The sequence below is a fragment of the Ammospiza caudacuta genome, chromosome 3, assembly GCF_027887145.1.
Source record: "Ammospiza caudacuta isolate bAmmCau1 chromosome 3, bAmmCau1.pri, whole genome shotgun sequence".
Classification (NCBI taxonomy): domain Eukaryota; kingdom Metazoa; phylum Chordata; class Aves; order Passeriformes; family Passerellidae; genus Ammospiza; species Ammospiza caudacuta.
In genome coordinates, this window is record NC_080595.1 from 43,194,568 (window position 1) to 43,211,305 (window position 16,738).

General features: G+C 41.6%; 1 protein-coding gene across 1 annotated transcript in view; it reads right to left on the minus strand.

Annotated features, from left to right (window-relative positions):
- The window catches only part of RPS6KA2 (ribosomal protein S6 kinase A2), a 278,084-nt gene extending 261,750 nt beyond the window's left edge, over positions 1–16,334 (minus strand). The window contains exons 1-2 of the mRNA XM_058801242.1: positions 16,272–16,334; positions 13,083–13,127 (exon numbers count right to left, since the gene is read on the minus strand). Coding sequence (XP_058657225.1) covers positions 13,083–13,127; positions 16,272–16,334 — 108 coding nt within the window. The remainder of the gene's footprint in view (positions 1–13,082; positions 13,128–16,271) is intronic.
- Positions 16,335–16,738: the final 404 nt, after the last annotated feature.

Consider the following 16,738-nt stretch of genomic DNA (forward strand, 5'->3'; position numbering starts at 1 on the left):
ACCTGTTGAAGTGAGGGGGAGAACGACCATCCTATAATGCATCGAACTCCGACTTTATTGATCGATCCGTCACTTTAAATAACAGTGTTAATTAACTTCATGCATATTCCAAAATCCAGGTTTACGATAGGCTAACAGAGAAAACTCTAACCACTCCTTTTGTTTTACAATACCGTTGATTGTTTACATCAAACAAAATCAGTGTTCTCACTGTGATACGAACGGTTCCCAAAACTTCCATAACTGTTCCCAGGGTGCCATCTTTTCCCAGAGAGGATGTTACCTTTGTTATGGGAAGACTGCCTGAGAACTTTGTTGCTTATACAAGGATGCCTGAGAGAGACTAATTGTTTATAGAAGTCAGGCTGGAAACTGCTTTGAAACTGCTTCACAGCTACCTGTTACTTTTCTCTCAGCTGCATGGCTTCGTGGCCTTTTTCTTTAAGCCATACTTGAACTAAACTCCCGACAGCTACCATGCTGTCAACTGGCATATTGCACACTGCAGTATCTTGAGCTCCTTTACTGAGATAGACTACTAGTAAAAAAGATCAAACTTGCTCAAAACAGTCCTGATGCTGAAATAAAAACCATTATGCACATATGTGTTATCCTGTTGTCCACAGGTTGCCCACTCCCACTGCTGACAGCAATGAGCTAAAGTAAATAAGAACACAGAAGAGAGTTCTGAGGCCTCACAAGACCACAGAAAAATGTACAATAGACACTTAGAAGGATGTATAGAACATCCATTAGATGTGCTACAAATCAGCCTCCATCATGCCTTTAAAAAAATGTAGAACACATAAAAGCAGCATATAAAAACATATACCACATGACTAGCTGGCTGCAAGGAAATACAAGTAAAACACAGTCATTGTCCTCTGCCCTCTTAAATATGAAATATGCACAGCAGTGTGTAATTAAATTCTCACACACCCACAGCTCTATTAGTGCATTCCTCTCCATCCCCAGCATCCTGACCTACAGCAGGATTACCAGCTTACCATGTTAGACAAAGGGACACAGACAGACAATCCTCACACAGTCAGGAGCTCACTGTTATCATTTCAGCCAGCACAAAGCTGTACAGATGAGGGCATACATTCTGCAGAACAGAGGTACAAGAAGATCAGAGGTCCCCATTACAGCAGTAGATTCGGTTTTTCACAGGCATGCTTGGATTTGATCCTTGGTCAAGTTGAGACCATTAAGAAACAACCTGCCAGATGCAGTTACTGCCCTCCACTAGTCAAAGGGCAGGGTTAAATATGTAGCTCAGAAATGAGGTATTTGTGGCAGAGGTTTTACAACCATTCCCATACTATTAATCTGAACAATGTTGAACTCCTTGCCATAGCTACCAACACTGAGCTATCAAATAGCAAAACTCTTCATGCAACCCTGAGCACAATTCAAACCAGTAATACTCAGGGAAAGGCTGTCACCTTCTTATACCTTTTCTTTCACCTTTACTTCCACAACAATGTTGTACAAGATATGCATCAAGCCAGGATATCAAGTCATATTTATTTAGTATTGCGCTTTACTGCTTAAATATTTGTTGGATACCGGAATCAGATGTTTATAGCATTTGATCACTTATCTTGTCTGTCTACAGAAGTAAACAAATTACACAGTGCAAACTGACAAATACCATTCAAAACTACAGACTGCAAGCTGACAAATACTACTTAGATTTCTGAGCTAAGTTAATCTCCCTTTCACTCAACAAGGCTGTCACCCACAGAAACACATTAATACCTGCAGTGAGATTGCTTCTCATACACCATTTCCAGAGGAAATCTCTCTGTGAAACCAGATGCATACTCTGGAGATTTAGGGCTGCCTTCCCCTCCCTGAAGTGTGATAAGACCTTATGCCAGGCTAGGAAAAACCAACAGCAGGAAATTCAAGAGAATAAAACAATCAACTATAGAAATAAATGCAGACACACACCAAAAATCCCCTACCTTAACAGATCTTCTGGTTCTATCCTTTGGGTCAGATGTGCCCTGTGCATCTAATCTACAGCCTAACAAATACCAAAGAAATGAGTAAACCTTCTGTTTTCTCCTAGAAGTTAGCAGCATTATACATACCTGGCTTAGGCATTCAGGTTTGTAATTTTCCTCTAGTATTTGGCTGCTAACAGTACAGGAGACCACTTTAGGCCTCTGTGGAGAAACTGGACAGTTGCTGGAGAAGGAACTCCCAAAAGCACCTGTGTGCTATCAAGGCACCCAGCACACAGCCCTGCTGGGATGGAGCCCTGCCCTTGCTTGGCCACCACGGGGCCAAGGCTCCTTCTGACAGGCAGGGCAGCCCACAGGATGCTGCCCTGGGAAAACTTCCCTCTGGAGAAAACCCATCATCTCCACCTCTGCAAACACCTTCTCTGCAGTGCTGCTGCAAGACAGCTCCAAGCAGATCTCACCTCAGAGCTCTGTTGTGCCAGGTGCAGTCAGGAGTACTGCAGTTAGGAAGCTGGGATTCAACAAGCATCCCCTAGCTCTAGCTTTCATTTTAGGAACAGAAGTCAGCCCTCCTTCTACTGCTACACTGCCCTTTCCACAGAGTTTCCCAAACTGACTTGAAAGAGATGAAGGGAGCAAGCATTTCAAAGCCTTTAACTGAAATCATAAATAAATAAATAACACCTCCCTCACCATGCCCTGCCTATTCAGTTGTGCAGTGCTCAGAGCAGCCTTCAAGACCTGCAGCATTTCAGGCAGGATTTCATAAACAGTTTTCAGATGACAGACACTCCGAGGTGGCTCACTGACATAACCAAAACATTACTTAATGCAGTTTATTTCTGTTGTCACAGCTTCCTTTATAGGAAGGGTGACTCACAACCCTTAGCTTTCTTAAAAAAGAAATAAAGCAAAACACATTAAAAGCTGCTGTAATATATACTGTACAAAAAGTCTCTCAAGACTGTTCATCATAATAGAAGACCTTTTATAGGAAAATGCAGGAGATTATACCAATTAAACATGCATGATTAATAGCACAAAGCAGGAAGCAATCCACTCAAATAACAGGTCTCATGTACAAGAGTGTATCTGCTTTAACAGTACCATACTGCTCACTGCTCTGTTTGCAATGCTTGCTTCCATAAGAGGTATTGTTAAATTTATGTATTTCCTTTTCACCTCAGCTGAAAATTGAGAATTGGACTGAAAAGATAAAGTTTTTGATTAGTAAATACTGAGGACCTCTCAGTTACTGATTACTGGAGGTGAGAACTGTGGTTGCTAGTGTACAAAAGGATCAGACTACTTGTTCAAGTGCTAAATATTAATAAATATGCCTAATCTGCACACTTAAAACCCAGACCACCCCAAATAACAGAAGACACCCATGAAAGAGATTGTACCAATGAAAACACCAATGAAAGAGACTGTACTTCAATCATCCATCATATATGTGAATGCTAATTGGAATCCACTATGCTTTCCCTCTTTTTGTTTGATGTTTGTTATCAGAAACAATACTTCTAGACCAGGCCAAACAAATCCAGTAATCACTGTAATTACTGACCTCACACAAAAAGGGGAGAAAACATGTACAAAATAAAGACTAAAATAGCAATCAAGAAATCCACATCCACTTTTGATGAGACAAGTCTGAGCAGGGGCAGAATTTGTCATTTACAGAACTCCTTACATCCCAAAACTGAAACGTTTAGAAGACTTCAAGTTTCCACGTTATGTATTTACAAAAAGGTCATTTGCTCATGATACCAACACTTCAAGAAATTTAGATGTACCAGGAATTCTACATAGATGCTGGATCAAAGTTTTGAACAGCTGGGAACTTGCAGTTAGCTTCACAGACACAATATTATAAAAACACCCACCTGCAACCCTAGACAACAGGTCTTTATATTCAGAGTTGTTGAAGCAACCCTCTTCCACAGAGGCAATACACAACATGACTTTTGTGGCCACCTCTCAGAAATAACTCCCTGAATGAGGCAAAGCCTCTGGCAGTTTTAAGCATCCAGGTGCCTGAGAAGAGGTTATTTGCCTTTCTTCTTGACTTCCAAAACTTGTGCAGTGGTGTTTTTGTTGCTGCTCTGAATACTTCACATGCCACTTGTAATTGTCAATATAATCTTTGCGAAACCCTGAGTGCAATAAGCATGCCCGAGTACTGATCACACATTCTATAAACACAAAACTTGTGCAAGTGTAATTCATTTGTCATTCAAAATGCAGCCAGACTAATTTATTACCAAAAAGTTCCCTTTCTAGTCAGCAGGGAAAACTAGTCAAGTCTTGAATAAAATAAACTACAGCATGAAGCACATAACTCCTTTAGAAAAAGAAGCTTAATACTTGACATCTCCAATAACAACATAACTCTTCTGTATCTAACCATGCCCCTTTGAGAATATATTTTCAATTTTTTTCAATTTAGAGCTACCTTCTGATTTTTCCTATGAAATCTTTGGAATAAAGCAGTCAGAGAAACACTTTCTTCCAAAATAACAGTGCCCATTTCGCTTCTGTGTCACATTACTTTTCTTTATGGGAAATTTATTTATTAACCTTGGAAGTAGCAGGAAAGAAGAGTAGAAAATTCAAAGAAATAACTCTCATTTCAATACAAAACATCATGTTCTAAGGAGAGAACAAACCACAGAGTGAGCAAGAAAATTAGAGCAATCTAGTAGGAAAAAAAATTAAAACAATTCTAAAATTAATTACAAATTCATTGTAATGAAGAAAAATTGATTTTGTTTTTCCACTCTAGAGTTGTAACCATCTGCGTGTAAATTGTAGATTGTTTCCATTTTAAATAACGCATCTCCCTAGGAGGCACCACACTCATCACAGAAACAATTTATCCTTGGCTCTAGGGACTGCCAAGTGACTCATCTCTCCTGATGACACAATTCACTCACATCCAGCACGCTCTTGAGCACCAATGTCCATTACGGTATAAGATTATTTTTCTTGAGGGAATGCCTTCCCCCAGATGAACTTTCATTTGTCTTCAGCAACTACCCTTGTTCAAAATCAAGCAGCCTAATGCCATGAAGCATTTTACATCTTGCAAATGCTGTCAGAACCTCTTTTCCCTGTCCAGCATTACATTTGCTCAGTTGTGACCACTGCAGTGCAGTCTGCAATGTTCATGTTAAAAGCTTCCGAACACAATATATTTTCTGTGCATCCATGTGCCTGTATAATTGATTACATCGGAGTTGGTCATTTTAGTGTCCACTTGGCAAAAAACCATTTGGCTAGGTAGCTGTTTTTTCCATTGCTAAACACTGCAGACTTCAAAATCCAACACACAACAGAAAATGCACCAACAAACCCCACACCTGCCATGCATTATCCCTGAACTCTGCAGGTTGCACCACTCCACTTTATCAGCACTTCCTGGAGTACCAGAACAGAGATGGAATCACCATGACACCAAGGTCCCGATTCAATAAAGGTTCAAGAAGATCAAGGCCAACACAGGTAGAAGTTACACTTCAATAGGAAGGAGCACCAGCTATTATCTCAAGGGAAGCTCTGCTGCCAACTCTAATTGTCAGTGACTTTTCTCTACCAGCTAAAAACCCATCATTGAGATGGATTTTTAGCTGGTAGAGAAAGTCCAAGGATGGAGACCAGAGAAAGTAGAGGGTCTCAAGAAATATGGAGACAGCTCATTTTTGCTTGTGAAAGACTAAGGTTTCTGAGAAACAGAATCTGCCACCCTTTAGCCACAGACAGAAGAGTTCCAATGAAGGTTCCCATTCACCCACATTCACCACAGACAACAGCATTTAGCAAACACTGCAGAGAGACAGAGGGGTTGAAAACTGAAAAGGGTTCACAGACTTTTGAAGAAGTTTTTTTTGAAGAAGCTTTTTTTACAGTGCTTTTGTCTTCTCTCTAATGCATCAGAGCCATAACAGCACACTGCCTGAAAGCAGTAATTCAAAAAAGCAGCAGTGACAGTGCAATAACAACAGCTAGAACCAAAAGTGTCACGTGAATGGGATATCATATATAAATGTTGCTAAACCTACATGTTTAGGCTCAAATGTCACAAGTCTTTCAGATAATGTAAGAAGTTTTTCTACACACTGCTTACTGCCAAAATTGGAAATTTTCTATGTCTCTATTTGCTTTATGAAACATACAAGGGGACAGACAGAAAAAATAACAGACTTTCCTTTTATATTGATATCTCTCCTATGTCTGTTTTAATTCAGTTGAGACAGTGACAACAAGAAACCAATTTACAAATACTCAGAAGTAACAAAATTCTATTTCCATAAGAGTAGCACAGCTGTCACCCTGCCAGCTTCCCCTTCATTGCTGGGATTCTGAACACAGGCTCTGGGCTGCAAGAGAAGGAGGAGACATTTCATTCATTCCATGACCCCAGCTGTCCCCTTTCATATTTTAACCACACAAAGTCAATGACAAAACCTTTAGCCTTTATCAAGGACACACATTATTATACAGTATTTTTTATGGAGTTAAATAGAAACCAATATTCTATTGGTTGCCTGATCAATTTCATTCCAATGTAAATTGCAGTTATTCACTCTAAAAAGTGTTAGACAATAGGCACTGTAGAGAAATACATTTTGGGAATTAAAACAGTTTCTAAAAATCTACTTACAAAGTTATTACCTACCAAATCCTTCATAAGGGCTAAATACTAGGGATTTTTTTTAAATGAAAAATTTTAAGTAAAACAGCTTACACTGCCTACAACACATGCTCAAAGAATGTGGAAAAACGAAATAATTTGTTTCTTAAATACATCACCAGAGCAATTTTGTAAGAATCTATGCAAGGCCATAATTTTCCAGTCAGGGTCTGTATTTGAATTCATTGAGCATCTATTTGTATAGAGATAAAATAGTCATCCCAGATAGGTGCCTACAAATATTTCTTTTAGAAAGATCTGTAGCATAACATCTGAACTTACCAATACATACTGTAATTATAAATCATTACTTGATACAAAAAAAGTTCATTACTTCAAACCTTTTTCTTAAACAAGGTTCCTTAATTCTGAGTGTTTGGTTGTTGTTTGGTTTGGTTGCTTGGTTTTTTGAAGGAAGAAAAATACCAGTATGTTCAGTAAACATGTTGTTGTCATCCATCAACCCAAGCCAGGCTTCCCTCCTCAAAAGTTTTTTACATCATATTATGAAATTTTACTTTTCTACACTTTGTGCCATACTCCTTATCAAATAAGTTTCCTATTTGTTTTTCTCTGAAAGGAAAAGCTCCTCTTGCAGGCCAAGTTTTTTAATAAGGTACAGATTTCTTGTGTGTATAAACATATATACACCAAGAAATGTCTTGTGTTCTGTGACCATTCCTGACAACTAAAACACAACTCACAAAGCAGCAGAAAACTAAAGTTCTTCTGTTTGAAGGACCTCAATACACATGCTAACCCGTGACCTACAAGCTCAACCACAGAGACATAGATTTTTTCCTTTGCTGTGCAGTCATTTTTAATTAAAAATCATCACCAACATAGTTTTATAAAGAATTGAACATTCCATACCAGGTGTATTGAGACCTTTAATTAATTGAGCTAGGAGACAAGTGAAAGATCACCAGAAACTACTGGAAAAAAAACACCTCTCCAACTTCACCAGAAAGGCAACCCTTTTAATGGCAAACCAGAATGTTCTGAACTGCTTTAAGTTCACTGCTGGTTTTTTCATGAGACATAGACACACCAGCAACTGTAGTGTTGATGTGCACTGCTTGAGCTATTTTGACATAATCCTAGTGAAAATCACAACAAACAGCCTAGGAGCACTCCCTCTTATCTCTAGGTGAATATGATTCCAGCCCCTTTGCTGCTGGTGGCTCAACATCACACCAGCACAGATGTGCCTCAGCACATCTGCTGTAGTGCATACCTACTAGGGACAACATGTCCAGGAAAAAGCAGAAGCCTTCTTCAGACAACAGGAAGAAGCCTCATATGCACAGATCCTAATCCTCAAAGAATCCACTTTATCCACTCTGGTTTCTTCTGAAAACCAAAAGCAATCCAAGAGATTGCTGCATTGACAAGTACCTGATAGAGGTGATAAGCCAATAAGGGAAGTTGTTCTGCTGGACCTGACCCCTACAAACAAGAAAGAACTGATCAAGACTGAAGTTCCAGAGCAGTTTTCATGAGAAGAAACTCAAGATCCCAAGACAAAAGAGCAAAGCAAAAGTCAAGATAACAATTGCAAACTTCATCAGAACAGGTTTTGTTCCCTTCAGGCATCTGCTTGGATGAATCCCATGGCAGATGACCCTGGAAGAAAGAGGGGTACAGGACAGCTGGATAATTTTCAAGGATCCTCCTAGCTCAGGATTTGGCCACCCTGACCACTTTTGCCTCATGCAAAGGCAGCCAAAGGCCTGCATGAATGAACAAGGACCATTTGAAAAACCTCAGACATGCAAGAGAAGTATATCTAAATGAAGGACACAGGAGTGTCCAGGAGCGGCAGGAAGACTATTAGGCATGAAGTGGAGGTGTCAAGAAAGCCAAAGCCCAAGTGCAATTCAATCTGGTGACAGAGGCAGAGAGCAACAATGACTGTTGTAGTTCCAGCAACAGCAAAAGGAATACCTTTGGTCCTGCTACTGAGCAGGGAAGGAGATAAAGTAACAAAAGATACAGGAAAGGCAAGGTACCCGGTACTTTCTTTACCACGGTCTTTACTGGTAATTCTGAGCCTTTAGGACTCCCAAGCCCCTGAAAAAGGGTGGGAAAGAAGGATTTGGCTTTGGTGGAGGAGGGTCAGGTTAGGGGGCATCTAAACAAACACAACATACTCTATGAAAAGAATGTGGGACTTGATGAGACACATCCATTAATTCTGAGGGAACTGACCAATATAATTGTGTAGGTAGCCACTCTCAGTACTCTGAAGACACACGGTAATTAGAAAAGCTTCTTGTGAGGTGTGAGAAAGGATGTAGCTCCTCTCTTCAAGAAGGAAGATCCAACAAATTGCAAGCCAATCAGGCTCACCTCAATACCTGAAAGGGTGATGAATCAAATCTCTCCAGAAAGAATTCACAAGCACATGAATAGCAAGAAAATTATTTACTGTAGTCACCATAGATCTGCAAAGAGGAAAATTGTGCTTAAACAACCTGACAGCCTTCACAATTTTGAAGAATGAAGGTGCAGGCTTCAAGTTAGGCTTTTGACAGTGTGTCCTACATCAGCTCAGACAAACAGATGGACTGATTGAATCAGGTAAGTGAACAGTGAGATGGATCAAAAACTGAACTACAATACCCAGAGGGTTGTGATCAGAACAAAGATCTGTTGGAGTCAGTCACTGGCAGACTCCAGGGATCAAGACTAGGCCCAGGATTATTTAACATCTTCATTAATCATTCAGATGACTGGGCAGAGTACACACTTTACAAGTTGGTAGATGCTACAAATGCAGTAACAGCTGGTGACACCAGACAGTTGAGCTGTGTCCAGAGGGACTTTTTCTGACTGAAGAAATTGGCCAACAGTATTATCCTGAAGTCTGGCAAAGGAACATGCAAGGTTCTGTACCTCAAGAAAAATAACCCTATGCTATAGGCTAGGGGCTACACAGCTAGAATTCATCTTTGCAGAGAAGGACCTGGGCATCCTGGTGGACAAGTTAAATTGAGCCAGCTGGCAAAGAAAGTTGACAGCACTCTGGAGAAGTTGAGTTAGAGAAGGTGTTGCCAGCAGGTCTAGTGAAATGATCTTTCTCTTCCACTCAGCACTACTAAGACATGTGGAGTGATGCCCTGTTCTGGGCTTACACTGTTCAAAAAAAAAAAAAGACATGAACACACTGAAGCAAGAGAAGGTGAATCACACAAAAATAAACATTGGAGGAGCAGATCTGACCTACAAAAATGATTCTGAGAAAGCCGTAATTGTACTCCCTGAAGACAATGCAGGAGACAAGGAAAGAATGGAGAATGCGTCTTATTCACATATATAAATACCCAAGAGAGAGAATAAAAATGACAGAACAAGACTCTTTGCAATGGTATCTCCAGTGAAGTGACTGGAGGCAGTGAGCACAAACCAAAACACAGGAAATTTGAACCAGGAATGCTTTCTTTTCCTCTTTAGGTGATCAAACACTGGAACCAGGTCCCAGAGAGCTTGTAGGGCTCACTCAAGGCACAGCTGGATGCAGTGCCAAACACTTTCCCACCACTGACACTGCTTTCAGCAAGGAAGGGAAGGTTGGGCTTCCAGAGGCACATTCCAACATCAGTTTTCTATGTTGCCATTAACATTTATTGCCTTGATAACAGCAGCATTAGAGCAACAAAAGTAAAATTTCCACTGATGAGCAGATTTGAGCTTTTCTTCATTGTGATCATTCAATGAAGTTTTCCTTCATTTCCTAAAAAGTATCACACGAGCTGTTACTGCCATTAGTTATAGGAACTCAATCTTTCATTGACAATCCAATAAATTCAAATCCTTGCTACAGATGGTGGCAGAGCCTTCAACACAGGCTTGCCATGACCTACACACAGAGCATCCACCTTTGCTCCCTCCAGTTTTATTACTCACATTTTCACCGGTGCACACAGTATCAGCAGAAGTTACATGTCTTTGGAAACTGCACAGAAATTAGGAGTAAGCCTAGGTACTGCTATTTTCAGTTTTGCTGCACAGTTCTGTTTGTGTTTCAGTACTTACATTGTATATCTGCCCTACTTTCCCCAAGAGCCCCATGCCATGTTTGAACTAGAGCTGACAAATTCCCTTGAAAGGGTAAAACAGTTCAAAGTGATGTTACAAGATAGCTTCTGAATGCTGTAATTTCAAAGGACTGTGAGCTGTTTTGCACATATACTCATTATTTTAGAAAAATGTGACAAAATTTTGCTGCCAGCTGCACCTTCAAGGAAGTTCAGACAGGATGTCAACACTTTAACCTAGACTAGCCCACAAGACACATCAACCTTAAGTATGCCGGAGCCTGTAACCAGCACAGCTGGTCAGACTTATCCTTCTCTACCAATAAAAGGCCGTTTTGTCAAAAACAACATCCTAAGGAAAAACTGCATCCCACAGGTCTAAGCAATAACTGCTGCAGGAGTATAAAATCCCCTTTAGGAAATTTCCATCCACTAATCTACTTGCTTCTGTGGCAGGACTAACAGGGTCTGTGGGATGTTTCTCATCCTAGGAAAAAGCCCCAATGGCAACCCTCAGTAATCTGGGTGACAATTCTAGAGCAGAGCTGACACAGATGTGTCTCAGGAACACTTGTTCTATCCAACAAGCCTGTTAATTTATGCTCCCAAGACGTTTAAAGAAATTATCCATCAACAGGAAAATCAGACCTCAGAAAACAATGATAAGTGCAGGTTTTACAATGCATTTTACCACCATCTCATTTTTCCACACTATACACAGCATGGGAGAAACAGCAGGAGCCCAATGTAGCCTAAGGCAGACAATTTACAAAAAACATATTTTAAGCAGGTATGAACAATTGCATTACACGATTTAAATTCACTCCTTAAGTAAATCTTCAATGTCTCTAAAGAAAAAAAAAAATTTCTTTGGGTTTGGGCACAGTACAGCTATCAGTCACCTGAGGAGTAGACTGATCTTCCTTACAATACCACTACAGCAGGACACAAGTTCCATGGAAATGGAAGAGGCTTACAGACTGAGCCAGCAAAGGACTGAAATACCATGGCTGCAGCAGAAAAAAAAAATCAGAAATAAACAGATTACAGACATTAAGTTGCACACTGGAATGTTGACATCAGAAAATGAGAACACAGGATTAAGACTTCTGTTCAAGAACTGATTACATGCCATTTTTTTCTGCCAAATTTCAACCTTACGAAGTATAAGAAGCATCCCTAATGAAAATTAACTAGGTTTAAATTAATTTGGGAAATGAAGGCTATATTCACAAAAGTCCTCCTAAAACCCACAAACCAGAAATTTTATCGTCAGCCACAGCCTCAAAAAAAGTGATGAGCCAAGCTACCTGCATGTAATTTCTTCCCCAAGCTTTTTCAAGAGTAATTAACTGCTCTTGTTAAGAAATTGTAATGGAAGGGGAAAAAATCCATTTGGAAGCTGCACTCATCTCAGAGATCAAAGCTGAGATTTCTTCTATCATTAGGGGGTTAAACAATGCCTTTAACATAATAAAAGTGAACAAAAACACAACCTCGCACAGAAACCCAGACATCAAAGGTAAGTCTTAGATTTCAAGGGGTAAGAGATAACCAGGAAGCTGATCTTCAAAAGGTGGCTGCTTCGACATGCATCTTTGCAGCCTCCCTTCACTCCTCAAGGGATTCAGCCTGCTTTGCTTTTGGACATCAGCAAAAGGCTGATGAGCTATCAGGCACCCCTTGGGGCTCTGCACAAACCAGGAGCACCTTGCACTGACACGCGGGACCAGGGTCCAGCCTCGCCCTCAGCTCATTACAATAGTGAAAGATGATTTGACCTTGCCTGCTTTGTATCTTCATATGACTTACCTGGCATTTAAATGCTCTGAGGCAAGGCTTACCTTTTCCTGTAGGTTTGGCTTTGTTTGTCCTAATGAGCACAGTAGCACAGTGCCAAAATAATATAAACAACAGATTCACTTGAAGCAAAGGGTTAGCTCAGTCTTGCTGTGGTGAAGAGCCAGCCAAGGGAACAAGCAGTAATGACTTCAATTTAACAGTTTGTGGAATTAACTTATGCACAATTTAAATACACAAACCTTGTTAATATGACAGCTACTCCTTTTAAGATCATTACAAAATCTTCTCTGCAGGAAAACTACATACCTCAAGAAAACTATATACCATTCTTTCTTGGAAAGAATGCACAGCCAACATTTGCAAAATAAAATTCTCTAAGCTCTAGCTGAACACATATTTATATTCCTCACTTGACCTCGTAATAAGAGACCAAAAATGGGTTGGTTTGTATCTTCACAGCTACAAGCACGTGGAAAACATGCACCAGAGACATTTTGTTTCATGAAGACAGAAGGTGACTATAATAATTTGTTAACATTTGTGTGATCCATGAATCAGGTGATTTACCTCTTTTACAGGTTCTTCATCCGGGGCAGCATCTTCCACTACAGTCTAGTAAACAGAGAGGAGAAAAGAGAAGAAAAATCCTGTAAATATATGCCACCAAGAAAGTAAATTTTAAGCCAAGATCTAGTCAATTTATGTTTAGGCAGTTAAGTTGCTTTCAATTTATCCTACTATAATAGGCTTGTTCAATTTTTTCACACTTTGCACAGGTAAATTAACTTTTGAATCCATAGGGACCTGCTTTCTCCAAGATATACAAAATGTTAAGAGAAGAAAGCACAATAAAAGAACTATTAAAATTACTGATGAATAGTTGAAGCCGAGCCACATTTGTCATAGAATCAATAAAGAACAAAAGATTATTACTGGAAAGAACTAGAGGAATGAAACATCATTTCTTGCTGGGAAGAGAGAATATGTGTGTAAATATAAGAGCAAATTTTCTAAACACTCAGCTTCCATTTAAATGCTGTGCTTACCTAAAATCATTAAGTGATGAACCCATTGGAAAACAGGTAGAAAGATTACATAGAGCTTGATCACACAACCCTGTCTCAGGAAAAATGTTCCCAAGGCTGTAATTCACTATCCTATCCATCCAGCTTGAGTGGGATCAATAGCTTTGCCTACTCTCAAAGAAAGTCTAGAACAGCAAATAACCCAATTTTCTTGCTTACCTGTCAAACACAACTAATGACCTCCTGAGTCAACAGGTGAAAGGAGCAGTATTTCACTCTACTCTTCCTTTTCACAAACATAATATAGAACATGCCCTTGATGCACTCTTCCTTATCAAGGGATTGATTTACTATAAAAGCTGTCTTTAATATCTGCAAGTCATTCACCTGAGTCATGCACAGGCACTCATAAATGTCTGTTTTAAAAGGGTTTTTGGCATTAAGGAGGGGAAGGAGAAGGAGGTCCATGTGCATCAAAGAATTAAACTGTCTCCCTCCTTGTCTACTAACTGTGAAAGCTTCTGTGAAAAAGAACAACTTGCAGACAATCATGAAAACATTTTATCCCACACAGATTCAGAGACCATGACAGTTCTCTTGAATCAGTACAACCACTAGTGTTTAAGCTGCATTCAGCTCATTAAAGACTAAATGTTTCTGCTGTTTGAAAATGTCTTCATGGACAAGAGCCCACAAGAGATGAAATTAATTTACATGTGCTTTTACTAGATTTGAGCAAACAGTACCTCAGCAATTCTATCTACAGCATGATCTAAAATGGTATAATGTTATAACATATCTTTATTGTGTTTAGAGACACCAATAAATGAAAAATAAATGGTGTTTTATGTCTTGTTCCTATTTAAACTGCAGGAGCTTATGCCTTCAATTCTTTAATCCTCAACTTCTTGCAAGTGAAATCTCAGGAGCTGATAGAGCAGTGTAGCTCAGCTATCCTGTTCTTTCAAGCAGGAAAGGAAAATAAAAGCCCCCCCAAAACCTACAAACCCACACATCTGACTAACTATAATTCCAGTATGTCAAATATCCTTGGTAAGGAGATCTACACAGTTTCTTCTGAAAGAAAGGTCTGGGTAAATCTCTACCAGCAAAAGAGGTGACAATACAATGACATCATTCCAGGTGATGGACACTGGGCTTTAGTGCAGGATTTACCCTGTGATCTACCTTGGGGAGTTTTTCCCAGAAATTGACAACAGAAAAAGCAATGACTGAAGTGCTTTCTCTCGGGACCAGAAAGAAAAACACTGGGCCCACAAAAAACAAACATTTTAGAAAGGAGGGAAGGAGGAAGAAAAAAACCAGGCATGTATATGCACTTTGAATACCAGTCAACAGAAAGGTAGACAGGAAGGGAGCACCATTTCTACAATATTCAGCAGAAAACTCTTCACCATAAATAGAGCTATACAAGTCTTGTCATTGTGAAAGAGATTTAACAAGGTGTCAGCTGACTTCAAAACAAAATCAGGAAGGATTCATAGTTTCCCAGCTATAGCCTGTTTATTAACCCTCATATTCCTTGTATCCCACAAAGTAGAACGAGTGACAGTATTCAGAAGTGAATTATATGATTTAAAGCTTTGCAAGCCCCCCAGAGCTTGCTTTTAACCTAGGGACTCCAGAATTATCAGTGCTGGTATAATACATGACATTATCACTTCTGCTGTACTGTTTGCATGTACAAACCAACACCTTGCATGAAACCTTTCCTGCAGCTCAGCAGTTCCTTTTGAGTCAAGTGTTTTGTGTTCTCCATAACCTGTCTGGCTCAGTTTCACTCCCATCTTTCCCTCTCACCAAAACCCTTTTACAGTATTTCAATCAAACGAGGCGATGGGGGTTTAAAAAATAAACCCCAACACCCCCCACCTCACAAGTTTGATTTGTCTCTTTCTACCACCTGTCTGTTACAAATGTGCATCCCTGTGCTATGAAAAATTAACCTGAAATACTCTGGGGTTTTTGCACTGCTCAATAGCCCCAGAAACACTCAGGAGCCTACCTTGTCCCCTTACAGTACAAAACCCATAAAATCATAGAATAACCCAAGCAGGGAGGTACCCACAAGGATACAGAGCTCAGCTCCTGCACAGGACATCCCCAAGAATCCCACCATGTGACTGAGAGCACTGTCCAAACACTTCTCGAACTTGAACGATGCCTTTCCTGACACAAGATAACCCTAGACTGAAGGTAATGAAAACGCTGCAAGACAAATTGCGAGCACACGCAGCACAGCAGCCAGCTAATTATCACAGCATCGTGTTTCCAGCGCGATCCGGAAAGCACAGCCTTACGCTGAGAGCTAATGGGCAAACGGGTAACCAGAACCCAAGCGAGGTCCACGGACCTATTCGAGCCTCAAATTACAGATCACATACTTCATGCTTAAACGCGAGCCTGAGTCCGGCTCAGCCCGCTTTGTGGGCTTTCCATCTGTTGCATACGCGCTTTCCTTTCCAGCTGCCCCAGCGCTCCGGGCATCAGCATCCGAACATCCCGCACTGCCCGGGCTGCCGCTCCGAGCCGCTCCGCCTGGGAGGCAACAGGTTCCGAGGCTCCCTGGCTGCCCGCCCTCAGCGGCGAGCAGAGCGGGCGAGGGATGCTCACCGCACCTCGTTTCGTGGGCTTTGGGGCACCACCGCGCTGCTCCCCCGGCGGGAAAGGGGCACCGGCGGCCCCGCCGCTGCCGCCCGCCCCCGCTCACCTCCGTCTCCATGGGCTCCACCTCTATCCCCTTCCATAGCTCCAGCAAGTGGGCGATCGGCATGCTGGGCGATTCCTGCCTGCGGACGGGATCAAGCAGAAGCAGCGCGCGTCGGCCGCCGGCGGGAGCGGAGAAGGGAAGGTGTCGGGGGGGACGGGGCGCGGAGCCGAGTGGGACCGGGACCCTGCAGCCGCCCGCTCGGCAAAATGGCTCCGGGCTGCGCCCGGGGAGCCGCGGGCGGGGCGCGGGCGCTCCGCAGGCGCGGGGGGCAGGACAAGGCAGCGGCCGCCGCTCCGCAGCCGCCGACGGAGCCTCGCCGCCCCGTCCCGTCCCTGTGGGCCGCCGCGACGGCCGCGGCTGGCTCCGGAGCCGGGGAAAGTTGCTGCGGAGGATGCTGCGGCGGCGCTGCCATGGCAACGGCAGCGCGGCATCCCCCCCTTACCGGGCGGCCCCGCCCGCAGCACCGG